Below are 15,229 nucleotides of genomic sequence, written 5' to 3' on the forward strand. Positions count from 1 at the left end.
GTTATAGCAGTCGAGGAGGGGGAGGGTCGGCTGGCGGGCGTGGTGGGCGAGGAGGAAGCCGCGGGTGGAGGTGGCGCGGTGGACGGCGCGGCAGCGGAGGAGGGATTTGGGGTCGAGGCGGACGAGGATCTCCCACAGGACGATCTCGTCCACCCTCGAGGAGAGGCGTCGCTGCTGCACTTGGGGCCTGCTCTGCTTGTGTGTGTGGTAGCGGCGGCGGCGGCGGCGGAGTGGTAGGTTTTTTCTTTATCGTGTGATTCGGCGTCGCAGAAACAACAGAAATGCGTTTAGGCTGGGCTGGGCTCTTATCTTAGACGGGCTGAGCTCGGCTCAGGTTCCTTTGCTTGGATTTAGCCCATCAACATCAAGCTCTAAATTTTTTACTCAAAAACTTCTTTTTTTTTTGCGGGGTACTCAAAAACTTCTATCCTCTTAAAGAAAAACTACCTACCTCTCACCAGGGTGTGTGTGTGTCAAACTTAGGAATTATCTATGCTACTACATAACGTACAAAATTTGAATCCTTGTACTGAAATCTAATATCAACCGTCAATTGATGTTGATTCAATGGTCTACGTTGCGGAGATTCACAACTAAAATAACCAAACTCCAAATATTTGTATGCATGGTCTCTTTTGGAACACAATCTTCACCAAAGCTTAAGAAAAACATGGAAGCGGAGTTCATGCCCAGCCACGTGTGTCTGTGTGCATAGCCACGACGGATAGCTGCATCACCACCTCTTCCTCTTCGCGCCCGCCACACCAACAGTGTCTCCATATGTGTTGCTTCGCATGCCGTCGCCTCACCCCCTACACCATTGGCTACCACAACTAGTGGGTGGTGCCAGATTTAGGATTTCACACTGGGAGAAGGGAGGGGGGGGGGGGGGAGTAGACAGTTCTTACAGTACTACAACTTAGCATGACATGTATAAAATTAACCAAAACTAAGCACAATATAAATAGATTCATAAGATCACACAAGAAGCCTGCCGCCCCTTCCCTACAAATTATGAGACATTGCTAGCGCCAGCCCACCACAAGTTGGCTGCTAGCTCAGGGATGGATGATCGGCACCTTTTTTTCCCCTACCCACGTAACACAAAGATGCCATGCCTGGTAAGAACTACCGAGCAAATTTTTTTTTGGGGGGGGGGGGGGCAAATAGGATTTTCCCCAAAAAATTAAATGGTGTCACTGAACGAAAATATACCATGTTCTATAGATTACTATTTTCAAATGTTATAAGAGTTTTAAGAAAATACTTTGTTCAAAATTAAATAATAATAACAATTTTTTAACATATACAAAATAATTTATTGATGACTTCGTGAAAAAACCCAAAGATATTTCAATAGATAAAATGTTTCGTACGTAACTATTTGCTTTCTTTAGATATGCTTTGTCTCTTAGAAAAATATTGGTATGTCAAATAAATTGTTCGCATGACTTCAAAAAAATGTTTTGCCGACTAAATAAATACTCTGCACCATGTACGAAAAATGTCCATGTATGTCAAATAAAGTGTTCATGCAACTTCTAAAGTATGTGTTGATAGATATGAACAATATGGTATTTTACGCAAACAAAAATGGTCTTAAGTATCTATAAAATATTCATGTGACTTCTAAAAATTATTCCAACACACAAAGTCTTACACATGATTTCTTTTCTTCTTCTTTCAAGTATGATAAACTAGTGAACTCTACTTCGGGAAAAAGTTCAGTAATCATTCAAAATGTTATTGGTTCATGACAAACATGACAAAGTTATTTGCGTTAAAATTATTTCACTTTCAAAAAAAATATACAGCTGTGAAAAAATATATTACTTGAACATTGCATAAAACAACAACAGACTATGTACTGGTGGAACACATGATTTTTTTTTCTTAAAAATAAGTAAAAAGGAGAAGAAAAAATGAAAGAATAAGCAAAGTAGAGAAAATGGGAAATATAAACTGAAAAGAAAAGACATGAAAGTAAAACAAAAATACTGTAAGGAGCCAACAACAAGAAGCAACATCTGGATATTAGCGCCTCCTGCTTATAGTTTTTCAAAGCTTAATAAAAATTGCAATGAAAGCCTACTGAAGGGAACTACGTGCGCAGTTTTGTACTGTGATCACTACTCAGGTACTCCCTCCGTTCCAAATTACTTGTCTTGGACTTGTCTAGATACAGATGTATCTAGACTCATTTTAATGCTAGATACCTCCGTATCTAGACAAATCTAAGACAAGTAATTTGGAACGGAGGGAGTAATACATTAGGCGACACTGGATCGTCAGTAGTGTCTAAATAAGGATAAGGTTGCTAGTTTGATTCTGCTTAATTTGACTGTAACGGCTGGCCAAATAATTATGAAGGAATTGTCCGTCAAGCTGGCTCATCTTCATATACGTATATTTATTCTGCAGCCTCTCAACTCCAGCAAGAGCAGCTTTGCAGAAACAAGTGTTGCTTATCCCTGTTCATCATATCCTAGCGGACGAACCTTTTTGAAGGCAGAAATAATCTTCACCTTCTTATTCATTTCTTATTTACTTCAAACCATCATTGCAATGGCCTTGAGTAGAGGCAGGTCAAGAGTGGCGAATCTAACCCACTCGGACTCGCTGGGAAGAGATCGTCCGACAAACAAAAATCACACAAGCAATAAAGTTACAATAAACTTCTTCTAGACTTCAGTATTTTTCAACATCGATACGACACGGGCGCACATCACCAAGTTGCAGTGATATCACCAGAGACAACATCTGCATAGCGGGCAGCTGGTTTTTCACGGTGGATCAACGGTTGGGCGGCCATTGCGCACATCCAATCCGCTGGAGCATGTTCGCGCGCTATCTAAAAGGGTTATATTTTTACTTCTTTGCTGGATCTAAGCGCCCCCATGGGACAACCGGAAACTATTACATATCTACAAGAGACAAGCACGGAAAGCAGGTTGGTGCTGTCTGCTGTCCAAGGGTACCAACTACTACCGAGTCATCCAAGCCAGCCTCGCTGAGACTTCAGATCTTCACCTCTCGCACATCGTTTTGCCCAGAAGGGGTGCCGCAGCCCGGGCACTTCCGGTGCCGTAGCTCGAGGTTCCTCTGGATACATGTCGAGCAGAACAGATGGAAGCATTTGGTGATCACAACCTGCCAACAACCAACAAGGAACATCAGCAGTAGGTGGTCACAAATTTGGGAGCTTTACACAGATAAAATGTAAATCTGGTGGCATGGGAATGGAAATAAATGTATCTCAGCTTCTAAAATCTTGAGTCACGTACAAATCCGCATAATTCAAAAATAAGGCTGTGCGATTCAGTGAACAGTGAGTTACCTCTTTCGGCCGGTCAAAGCACACGCCACACTTGAGAATAGCCTTGGAGTCTTTTATCTCGTCCTGGAGCTTCTGGATAGTAGCCTCTTCGTTCTCAGATGTCAGCTCCATGACTTCATTCTTCACCTCCTCGTATGCTTCCTCAAGCTTTCTCTTCTCGCTTCTATAAAATAGCAAAAGAGTGTAACAAGCCCTGGTGGCAGAACAACAAGACAAACTTGGAACAAAAAATTAACACCACACCAGCAAGCCTAACCTCTCACGCTCCAGCTCCGTTCTCAGCTCAGCTATTTTTTTCTGGTTTTGCTCATATTCTTTCTCAGAGGATCCAACGGCGGACCGAAGCCACTTGAGCTCCTTCTCCGTGTCAGATACCTCCAGTAGTCTTTTCGATGATAGTTGCATGATGCCTGTTCTCTGAAGAAGTTTTTATAGCTTGTGCGACATAGGCTTTCATCTGTAAGGTTTATTCAAATAAAGACACTTCAAAACCAGCTCAGTGGTAAACACACACACACACACACACACACACACAGAATATATTTTTTAATACAATAAATATTTTCTTTCACGTGATTTTCAATTACTATTGACAGACAACAAATTAAACCATAAATAATACATAGGGCATGAGTCAGAGATTACCTGCTCTTCACCACGGGAGAGTTTTTGTTTAGATGACTCCGGTGAACTGTTCACCTGATGGAGTTGCTTCTGTAACAAATGCTTTTCAGAGAGAAGGGAAGCAGAGGCTTGCTTTGTCTTCACATTATCTGATACTAGCTGTTAGATGAGAAACAAGTTACTGATGGGAACCAATAAGAAAAGCAAACAGTGTTTCTTCTGGCAATTCAACAGAGTATAAATATGGTGTGGGGTTAAAGTGCATGGTTAATAAGGCAATAAGGCAAGGTGATAAGGCAATTTCAGATGCACTCGACTACTGCCCCCGCATCTAGGTGCTAGAGATGTGCTGCAAGGACACGCTATATGAATCAACAAGTAGTAGCAACTGGAGTAACTATCTATTAGATAGAGATGGAAAAGGGAAAAGAGAAATACACCAGGCCACCTAGCCCAACAGCCGCAGCTGTCACCATGCTTGTGCACATGGAGCGTGTAACAAGATTCTAGTGGCGTGTTGCTATATTGAGGGGGGGTGCCATGCCGACAGCAAAGGGGAAACGCCCGTGAGACAGAAGCACGGATGCCACCACAGAAAGCCCAACAAGCTGGCAGCGAAGAGCTGTCCTGGTATCAGATACACACCTTTATGTTAAAATCATCTCTGTCGGCAACCTGTTGAAGAAGATGCTGGTTTTGTGTCTGCATGTCTTCATATGCTTGACCAATTGTCTGCAGTGATAGCATCATTTGCTTTCAAACACACTCGCACACACAAACAAAAAAAAGACTGCTGGTAAGAAAACTTAAAATGAGCTAACTCAATTTCAGAGATATAAGCATCTCCTTCCGTTTCTTTAATTCTTATTGCCTCCTTGAGTCCCAGAACATCTCTGCAAAACAGATCATACAAGGGATGAAGCTGCGGAGGTGATACAGGATACCATGTCCTCATTGAACAATAAAATATCTAATGGTTCACAAACATAACATATACTGCCAGCTGTCACAAAAAAGTTGTACCAAGAAAATATAAAAGCTCGTTTATACTGATCACTAGAACTAGTTGGATAATACTTGATAGCAGGATGACGATTATTGAGATCTAATTAGGTTTTAACCTAGTGGGCCAAACAGGACAGGAAGGCACAAAATATATGTATTACTAGCAGATGCAGGAACCAGTTGCAGGAGTTAAACTGGAACCTAGCCAGTTCTGATTTCACCTGGGCTGGTTTACAGCAGCAGCAAAGAAAAAGGTCCAGTTTGTTTGTGCATTTTGAGCCTATGAGTTTGTTAATAATTTAGTAAATGGAATTTAGGAACAAGGTGTATATGCTCGGATTTCCAATGTAAATTGTGAGCAAGTATGGCTTGTATTAGCCATTGAGCGGCAAAATGGGTGGTTTCGAAACCTATAAAGGACTATGTTAATCGTTATTAAACAGTACTCCCTCCGTCCAGAATTAATTAATGTTCAAACAGATGTATCTATACGTATTTTGATGCTAGATACATCTGTTTGAATAACATCAACTAATTCTGGTCGGACAAAGTATATATTTAACACACTCAACATCTTACACATTATTAATAGCAGCAACCAGGATGAAACAACTGCAATAATTAACATCCTGATCCCCTCAACGGAAAACTCGTTTGAAATAGCAATCCAAGTAAACTGGAGAACTATGTCAGTCCCAGTAAACTGGAGAACACATATCGAATTGTCACTAGGAGAAGATAACTGACCTTTCAGATGCATCTACATCGGTCCTTAACTCTTCCAGTTCTGCTTCAGCAATGCAAAGCCTTCGCTGGCATGCAGTTTCGGCTTCATTTGCTCCTTTTACACAAAGCTCAAGACTATACTCCTCTAGACTAGTTCTCAAATATTCAGCCTGCTTGCGAGCTCGATTTTCTGATTCCTTGATCTCTGTAATTGTCCTAGATTCACAGTAGTGCAAAATAAGAATCTAACAAATGAAGAAAAATATATTAGTATGTAAAATTCATGAAAGCTGTGAATTGACTATCATTCTATGGATCGTTTTCAAAGGGGAAATCAATGGGTATTTGGTAATGGAGGAAAGCGCAGAGGTAACCAACCTATGTTTTTTTTTTCATTTGTTGAGTTCTTTGCTTATATGATTTTTATTCCTTGTCGTTTTGAACACTTTATTTTCAGCGATCTAAAGTAGTATATTTTTCTTTCGGCATTTACAAATGCCACATAACCTATGTCAGCTAGTGTTAGCAGATTGCATCCAAATTAAAACTGGATTGCCAAGCCTTTTCCATCAGTTTGGACTTTTGGTTGCGTTGGCTAGTGCATGAAGCTTAACATGGTATCGGAGCGTAAGGTCTCGAGTTCAAGTCCATGTATAGTCTCCCTCTGTGTCCATGTATAGGCCTCTTGAGCCATACCTCTCAGTCTATTCATGTGTTGACTTCCCGTATCACACGTGAGAGGGGGTGTTGAAGTGTGTATGCGGATTGGCTAGCCCTTTCCATCAGTTCAGACTTTTAGTTGCATTGGCTGCATGAAGCTTAACAATCACATGTTTTAACAACTTGATAGATTTAGCTGACTGCAAATTTTCATATGTAAAGTATATAGCTGAAATTGAGGATTAGAGTAAATATGGACTTCTTCCAGGTATGCAGCAGAACTTGTTTATTCAGAAGAAAAAATGCATTACCGAAAAAGGGTTTCCCCCCGCTTTGTATACAAAGCAACCAACCGAACATGCAACGATAGGTGCTGGGCCGGAAGCAGCAGAGACACGCCCAAAAGGAAAGAAAGAGAAAATACAAAAGAAACTAAAGCCAACAACGGCGGATCGACAAAAAACGAAGAAGCCTCGAGGCCGCTGCGCCCACCGGAGATCGCCCACCAAGCTCTGAGCTTCCGAAGCGCCGGTACCAATCAGCACCTCCAAGAAGGACCGCGACGATGACGGCGCTGCTGCCAAGGTTTCCCCCGGTACGCTGTGAGGAGAGAGGAAGGGTAGCCCCGACGCCCTTCAGGAAGGTCAGGCGGTACCCACAAGCGCCACCGCGTCAGTGTCGGCCAAGCCAACAGAGATTTCTCCCGATCCCAACCACCACCTCAGGCACTCCAGAGCTCGCCACCAAACAGACCCTCACCCTGCGCCAACCCGGTCACGAAGCTTCTCACGCCGTCTCCCCACGGCACCGTGAAGCATGGTCCGCACAAAGAAGGAGAGGAGCCGGGACTAGGGAAGCAGCACCGTCGGCACACGGGAGGGCCCCACCTCCACCGTCGCGACGGTAGCTGACCAGATGCAATAGCAGGAACATACCAGGCCCGTGGCCGCACAGGCCCGGCCGGGATCTCCGAGGCCCGTAAAGTTCCCGCCTTCGCGCTGCAGCCGGCACGCCATCGACGCTGCCGCCCCTGTCCAAGCCGCTCCCCTGCCTCCCCGTACAGAGAGCCGCCAAGTGGAAACACCACCACCACGTGCGCCGCCGGCCACCACCACTAGGTCGCCGGACCGCCACCGGCCGAGCCGCACCACCACCGCACGACCGCGACGAAGGGAAACCAACGCGGCCGCCGGGGGCCCGAAGCCGGACCCCAGCCGCCGCCCACGCCGCCCGCATCCCGCGCCGCCTGCCGGACGGAACGGCCGCCCCGGCGAGGCGCACACCACCGCGCAGCCGGCCACGCCGCGCCACGCCCGCCAGGAGCGCGCCGCCACGCCGCGGTGCCCCGCGCCTGCACCGCGCCCGCACCCGAAGGAGCGGCCCACGCCGCGCCGTCGCGCCGGGGGAATACCAGGCCCCGCCGGCGCCGGCGCCGGTCGGGCTTCGCCCAGCCGCGCCCCCTGGCGGCGGCGAGGGAGGAGGGAGGAGGAGGGGAGGTGCGCGGCGAGCGGATCTGGGGGCCCTCGCCGGCCGCCTCGCGGGTGGCGGCGCGGGGAGGGAAACCTAGCGCGAGGGACTCTGAAGAAAAAATGCATTGAATGATATAACTTTAAGAATCATAATGGGATGTGTCAACTTTATCTCTTGTTCCCAAGGTGTGGTAAACTGTAAATCCCAAGTAAGTAGAAAACATTTTCTAACAGAGAATTTCAAGAATCTGGCGGACGACTATGAGATCATCGAAGAGAATAGCATAAGTCACAATCATCAAAAATCAACACAACTGATAAGTGATAACGATAACAATCAAGTCATACCTCGACTCAGAACATTCTTTTCCATACATATCCACAATAAATTCCAACTCCTGATTTTCCTTTTCTAATGTCTCAATCTGTTGAAATTTCATTCAGAAAACATGAATGGTAATCCTGTCACAGTGCAAAGTTGCAAGAGCTTCGGTTCGGACCATTGAAGGGCAATACTTCCTTGTTTTTCTTCAGAAAATGGAAGATTTTTATATGTAGGCTCATATATGTAATGTAACCTCTCTTAGTTGCATATTCACTACCAGAGTTTGTTTGCCCATAATTCTTTAAAATTTAAGGGGCTATACTGTTAGTTGCATATTCACTACCAGATATTTGTTTGCCCACAGTTGGAAAATAACAACAATTGCAGGTAGCTAGTTGCAAAAGTTGAATATACACCAATGCTTGAAAGACTAAGAACTAACTGTTAATCCATAATATATTTTCAGAAACCAGGTATCAAGCACGGACTAATCTTGACAGATCTAACCTTATTTAATGACAAGTAGGGGTAACCTAATGGTGCATGCTATCTCTTCTTAAAGAATGGCTTTGTTATAGAGAGCAAGGACTAAATCTTCACAGGTAGCATGTACCCTAACGGACATAGAGATAGCAAGGACTAATCTTGACGGATGTAACCTTATTAGATCGTATCTCACCCTAACGTTACTAATTTTATATTTCCTCATATATAATTGGCTTAAGGCCCAAGCTACTCGCTCTCCAAGTTGCTTCTTCGGCCAGTTATTGGGTGAGTCTACGCTACTAAGTAATAACAAATCAGATGTAATTGCTTGTGTAATAACTCGAAAATTTCTCCGAGCTGAGAGAACCATGGTGAAGGGAAAAGCAAAGACTTTCAGAGAACGCAAATATATCTCAGGCTGTCAGCACAATTAGAAGACGAGAGATTTTCATGATACCATACCAATTCTTTGAGGGACTTTATCTCAGAGACTTGTGTGTTGTATCTATCAGATATTTCCTTCTGTTCACTGATCTGAAAATTGGAGATACTTCCTTCAGATGTTTCGATTATGCTGGAGGTCTATTCAGAATTTCTCAGGTATAGTTCAGAAGATAAACTGCACGGAAATAGTTTGTGAATAATATTGTTTGAAGATCTAATAATGATCCTAAAAACATGTAACAATGCAAGCATATAACAGCATCAAAGTACACATGAGTATAGCCTGAAGATAACCTGAAGATAATATAACCTTTTTCTTCACTTGTCATTTTGGAGATCAGACACGGTCTCTGATACACCTAATTAACTGTTACTTTTTGTATACTTTATAGAGATAAAATATTCAAGAAAATGACATAGAATAAATTTTATGACAAATATATTTTGAATGACAAACATAAACACTTATGCATATTATATTGGGAAAAGTAAGCATACATACAGAGGTGGTTGCTTGAGCTAGGTTTTAGATACTTGTGCATCTGGAAAACTTCTCAAAAAAGTCACATATGTGAACATGCTATATTCTAGATTCGGTTGGTTTAAATTGAGTTGGTTATGTGCTAGCAGTCGACTATTTAAGTGACAACTTTGCTTCTTTGTAGAAGACAATCAGTAAACAAACTTACCTTGACCAGCTATCCTAGTGTTACTACCCCAACTGGTTACCCCTTCAATCTAACGTCGCTCTACCTTAATCCATCTTATTACATTTCCATCCCCTTGTTCAAGTCGATCGGTTCATGACACGGTAAGAATGGACTAGTACTAGTTCTGGTATGTGGTGCTTGCTCTTTGTAGTTAATCTATATGTCAGATATATGAATGCAGAAAATATCCTTTCTGCTAAAATCAATGCAAAGTGAGTTAATATGTACAGGAATCACGATGAAGAAACATAAAAGATTCATTTTTCATTACACACTGTGTGGCAATCTCACTACCAAGTACAAGCATGTTAAATTTCAGCGACATTCACAGACATGGCAACAGATGCGGACTGAGAGCCAGTTTGGAAACATTGATAGATCCAAATCGATGACATACCTTCTTAGCTAACAAGGTTCTTAACGAGTCAGCTTCTTCACGTAATGCAAGTGCTTCAGAAGCCGCATCCTTTGATCTATTCAATTGATTCTCCATCATTTCCATCTCTTTAGAGAGTGATGCAGCCATGACATGAATCTCATCCTTGAAGTCTTTTTTACCTAGATAGTGGTGGAATTGTGAACAAAGTATATATTACACTGCAGGAGGTTAACCCAGATCTCGATTTAGCAAGCCACTAAGTCAGGCCTCAATACCCGAATCTTGCAATGATTCCTCAACTTTGATCTCAAGATCATTCTTCTCAGCCATGGATTTCAGAATCTTATGTTCCAGTTCTTCGATTTTGGCCTCATAAGAGGTAATGGATTGTTTAATATTGTCGACGGATTCTCCTTTTGCACACATTTCTTTCTCCCTTTGCAAGAACTGGTTCTTATCATTCTAAAGTCAAAGAAAGGAAAAGTTGGTCAAGAGAAAATACCTTGCAAAACAACAGCACAACAGAGGAAAAGCATACCTGTAATACATCAACCAAACCCTTGTATCTTTGTATCTCAGCATTCAGATGATGTAACTGATCGCTAAGAATTGTATATGGTTTTGATGTGAAAATATAGTTGTCGTCTTTTAATTGACCCTGCACACATAACACCAGAATGCAGATTATAGGAATAAGAAGACCCAGGATACAACTTGAAAGTACAACAAATATGTCAGCCATCCATTACAAAGAAGGTGCCAACCTGCAGATCTTCTAACTGCTTATACATGATGGTAACAAACTATGACTACTGCTGCTGGCTCTTGGACCACAGGAGCCTTAGAGTATCCTAAATTACTGCCTCCATAGTGAAGACTTCATCATAGCTAGATAAATTTTTTGAATTGTTCGCTTTTCAAAAAATAAAAAATAAAACAAAATTCAAAATTTGTCCATAAGTTTCTAAAATATATTATACTCCCTCTGTAAGAAATATAAGAGCGTTTAGATCACTACTTTAGTGATCTAAATGCTCTTATATTTCTTTACGGAGGGAGCATATTTTAGTAGATTTTTAAAATATGTAGCTTCTGAAACCGGTTCTTTTTTGGGTGTAAACACCCGCTAAGAAAACAAAGAAAAAATAGACAATCTTGTGGGCAATGCGGGCCGGCCCATTTGCGCTGCCCTTCAGAGAAAGCTTGTGACTAGTTCTCGCTTTTTTGCTTCCTCAACGCGAAGGCTATGTTTTCTTATTATTTGAGAATGCGGAGGCATAACTCGGAGTAAACTATTGACATTAAACAAGATCCAAGAGCCGGAGCAACTAATTGAGTACTCCTTCATGATCCCCGCAAGGGTCACTTGGGGTGGGCTGGCAGGGTGCCACTTGCGCGCTCTCAGCCACCGCCACGTGTTACGCTCTAGGCGCTCACTTTGAAATGTTTTTTTAATTTTAATATTTTTCTGTACGTGTTTTCGGCTTTTAGATAAAAATGTTTCCGGTTTTCCTCAGATTTTCCTTAGGATTTGGACCCTAAAAATTTTAAACAATTATTTGCACAAAAAATGTGTTTCTTTTTTTTCCTTCCGTGAGAGGCACATATTTACTTCTTGTGGGGGCACAGGTTTGCTTCGCAAGAGAAACAATCGTGCCTCTCAAAAAGGAAAAAATGTGTTTCTTTTTGTTCCGCGAGAGACATGAATTTACTTCTTGTGGAGGCACGGATTTGCTTGAGAGGCACATGCAGCGCATCACTTGTTGCAAACTGGCATGGCGAGAGTGATCTTTAGAAAGAGTACTCTAACTAGTTTTTTTTTAGACATGAGTACTCTAATTAGTTTTTTTAGACAAATGAGTACTCTAATTAGTGATTTCGTCCAAAAACTCTCTACGCTCTTGTTCCGGCGCAAATGGAAGAACAGATTCGGACGAAGCAGCCCGGCCCGGCCCGCGGCCACAAGCCGAACGAGACCGTGGCCCTCATCGACCGCGCCACCTCCACCACGGCCCCCTCCGTCGACCCCGCCCTCCTCCGCGCGCGCCTCCGATGGCGCCGTCCGCGACGCCTTCCGCTTCCTCCTCTCCCTCATGGCCAAGCCCCACTCCCACGTGCGTAAGCCCCTCCCCCCGGATCTCCAGTTCCCCCGCCCCTAGACCCTTGGCGGCCGGGCTGATGTTAAAATTCCCCCCTTTGTGCGTGCGTGCGCAGGTGCGGCTCCTGGCCTTCAGCATCGTGGACGAGCTCTTCATGCGCTCCAAGCTCTTCCGCTCCCTCCTCGCTGACGGGCTCGACGGATTCGTCCCGCTGGCCGTCGGCTTCCGCACCAACGAGCAGCTCCCGCCGCCGGCCGCCTCGGCCGCCACGCTCCGGAAGGCCGCCATCCAGGCGCTCGAGCGCTGGCACCACCTCTTCGGCGTGCACTACCGCCAGCTCCGTCTCGCAGTCGACTACCTCAAGTCGTCCGCGCGCATCCAGTTCCCCGGTCTCCGCGCGGCACGTGCCGCGCGGGAGGCACGCACGCAGGAGATCTTGACTGCCAAGGTCGAACAGTTGCGGTCCACGATTGGATCCATAAAGGCTGAAATCCGGTCCACCATCGAAGAGATCCGCAACGGGCTGGGCATCATCCGGGCTGAGTATGAGAAATTCGAGCGTTATGCAGATGAGGAAGAGGAGGAGGAGATTGCTTCAATGGCAATGCGGAGTATCAGGACAGCATCATTGATGGCTGGGCAGTGGGTGCCTGAAACTCAGGAAAACGAGGCAGTTTTTGATGCGTTGAGGGAGGCGTACCGGCTCCTTATATCGAAGCATTTCAGCACCATTCAGGATTGGATATCTGTGCTTGTTAGGGTCAATCTTGCAGATAATCGGTTCAGAGATTCTGCATTGAAGGAATTCATTGATGTTAAGAATGAAATACGTGCTGTAAGAGGCCAGTGCAATGAGCTTGGTCTCGATCTTGATAATGTTCGTAGGAAGAAGGATGTTCAGGAGGAAGATGAAGAGGATTGGGTGGAGGGAAAGATTGAAGTTCCTAGTCCTCCTAGAGTTGATAGCACTGTAGATGTTGCAGGTTCCAACAAGGACAATAGGAAGGGAAAGAGGATGGTGAATGGAGGTAATGGTGACTTGCCAAATGGCGGTAATAGATCTCAGGAGATGGATCCAGAGAGAAAAAAGCTCCTTACTGAAGCCCCTTTGGTATCATGGAGCTCTGTCTTGGACCGGTGGGGTTCAAATATGGATGCACATGTAAACCAGAGGGGGCTTGAGCTCGAGAGCCATTGGGGGAGGATGGATAATGATGCTGTTATACCTGCTGCAAAGATTGCAGAGTTAAATGTTCACCATTCTATTTATAAAGAAGAGCCAGTTGAGATCCTACCATGTCATGCACCTCTGAAGAAAGGAGGTCTTTGCCAGAGAAGGGATCTCAAGATATGCCCTTTTCATGGGCCCATCATCCCACGTGATGCAAGTGGAAATCCAATTGGCAAAATTGGTGGCAGTTCTGATGCAGGAGGCGATCCGCTTGAGCAGAAAGTAGACATTCGTGAGGCAGGAGGAAATCCGATTAAGACAAATGGAGGCAGTGATACTGAAAGTACACAGGAGGGTCAGGAGCCCTCTACTTCAATGATGAGAAGCATAAATAATGACACAAGCGACATCGATGGAGCACATGACCTGAGTAAAATTACAATGGACCAGCTGGCAATGCAAGCAATTAAGAATGTTCGGAAAAGGGACATGGACGACAAAGCACGGGAAAGAGCCCAACGTGCGAGAATCCGCCAGCACAATGAAGATGTTCTGCGGCAAGCGGCTATTGCTTCAACGCCCCACTCAGCGGCAGCATATGACCAGCCTTCTGGAACATTGGGCCGATGTGGTCGACGTCGAGGTAAGACGAAGGAACCTACACTATCATCAATGCTGAAGAAGAAAGTTACTGCAAAAGATAGGATTGCAGGGAGGCTTCTAAATGGTCGTGCTAGGGACGCAACAATAAGAGAAGCTTCTAATACTGAGGATATGACCTACAGAGAAGCATTCCCAAATCAGTGGCAGTGAAAGCACACTGAGTAGGTCTTTCTTCATTATTAACAGCTTCGTTTTGCTGTGCTGCTGTACGCTTGAGGTGCTTGAAGTACTCAGGGCACTGAAGCTGCTTCCAGCCTGTTCATGGAAAATTTCAGAAAAGGAATTCCTAGACCATGTGTACAGCCGGATTGACAATCGAAATCGCAGTGTGGTGCCTGTAAACTGGATGCTTCGATTTTGTGAAGCAGGACAAGCAGTTTGTCCTCATTGCCGACCATCCTTTCACGACACCCAGCTTCTCTCAAGCTACACCATGGACATCCATGATTCTGAACCGGCCTTAGCAGATTACATGAGGTGCCGATAAACTGGATGATTGGTACCTATGGTTTCCACTGCTAGGAAAGGGTTCCTGTTTTCTCTCTTTTCTTTTGTTTTGTTATTTTGGTTATGCCCTTGGCTTGTTCCGGGCAAGAAACAGGTTGACTCTAGGTTGTATCTTCTGTGACGGAATTACTGTTTGCTATCAGATTTGTACTCTATGCTGCACTGTTTAGCTTGGTGCTGCCATCTTGTGTGCAGTGTGGTTCTTCATTTCTGTAGTAGATAATGTCAGCTCAAAGAAATGGCATAACCTTTTTCCAACATATACTCTATGCTCAACCTTTTTTCCTCTGTTCTGTATTTAACCCAGCAACTGAGTCTTAGTAGATGTTGTGCCTCACTGTTCTTCTCCATAAGCTTTGTAATTTTGCAATGTCTTGTAACTTGTTCGTTGCCGGATTTCTGGGCATGACTGCAGAATGGTCACAATTTGTCGCGCGGCCGCTGTGGTGAACTGAAGGTTTGTTTGGTAGCTCACCGTGGCTGCTTAACATGTGAACTGAAGCTGCTTTGTTAATGAAAAAAATTCTGGCAAACTATTTTGTTGCTCTCTGGCATGTATGGTCTGTTTCTTTGTAACCAGTTTTTTGTTGGATTTCTGGGCATTATTGCCAAATGGTCTAACAC

At 44.3% G+C, this 15,229-nt stretch overlaps 1 protein-coding gene and 1 pseudogene across 2 annotated transcripts; one reads left to right on the forward strand and one right to left on the reverse strand.

Annotated features, from left to right (window-relative positions):
* Nucleotides 1-2,885: 2,885 nt before the first annotated feature.
* On the reverse strand, nt 2,886-10,956 carry LOC123066480 (E3 ubiquitin-protein ligase BRE1-like 2; annotated as a pseudogene).
* Nucleotides 10,957-12,123: 1,167 nt separating this feature from the next.
* On the forward strand, nt 12,124-14,844 carry LOC123072323 (UV-stimulated scaffold protein A homolog). Of its 2 annotated transcripts, none has more exons than XM_044495881.1 (2): nt 12,124-12,279; nt 12,380-14,844. In XM_044495881.1, exons 1-2 carry the CDS (start codon nt 12,259-12,261, stop codon nt 14,246-14,248), a joined length of 1,890 nt encoding a protein of 629 aa, XP_044351816.1. In that variant the 5' UTR covers nt 12,124-12,258; the 3' UTR covers nt 14,249-14,844. The 2 variants fall into 2 exon arrangements, with proteins under 2 accessions (XP_044351816.1, XP_044351815.1); XM_044495880.1 differs by having other exon boundaries at nt 12,151-12,283.
* Nucleotides 14,845-15,229: the final 385 nt, after the last annotated feature.

The sequence above is a fragment of the Triticum aestivum genome, chromosome 3B (assembly GCF_018294505.1).
Source record: "Triticum aestivum cultivar Chinese Spring chromosome 3B, IWGSC CS RefSeq v2.1, whole genome shotgun sequence".
Taxonomy (NCBI): domain Eukaryota; kingdom Viridiplantae; phylum Streptophyta; class Magnoliopsida; order Poales; family Poaceae; genus Triticum; species Triticum aestivum.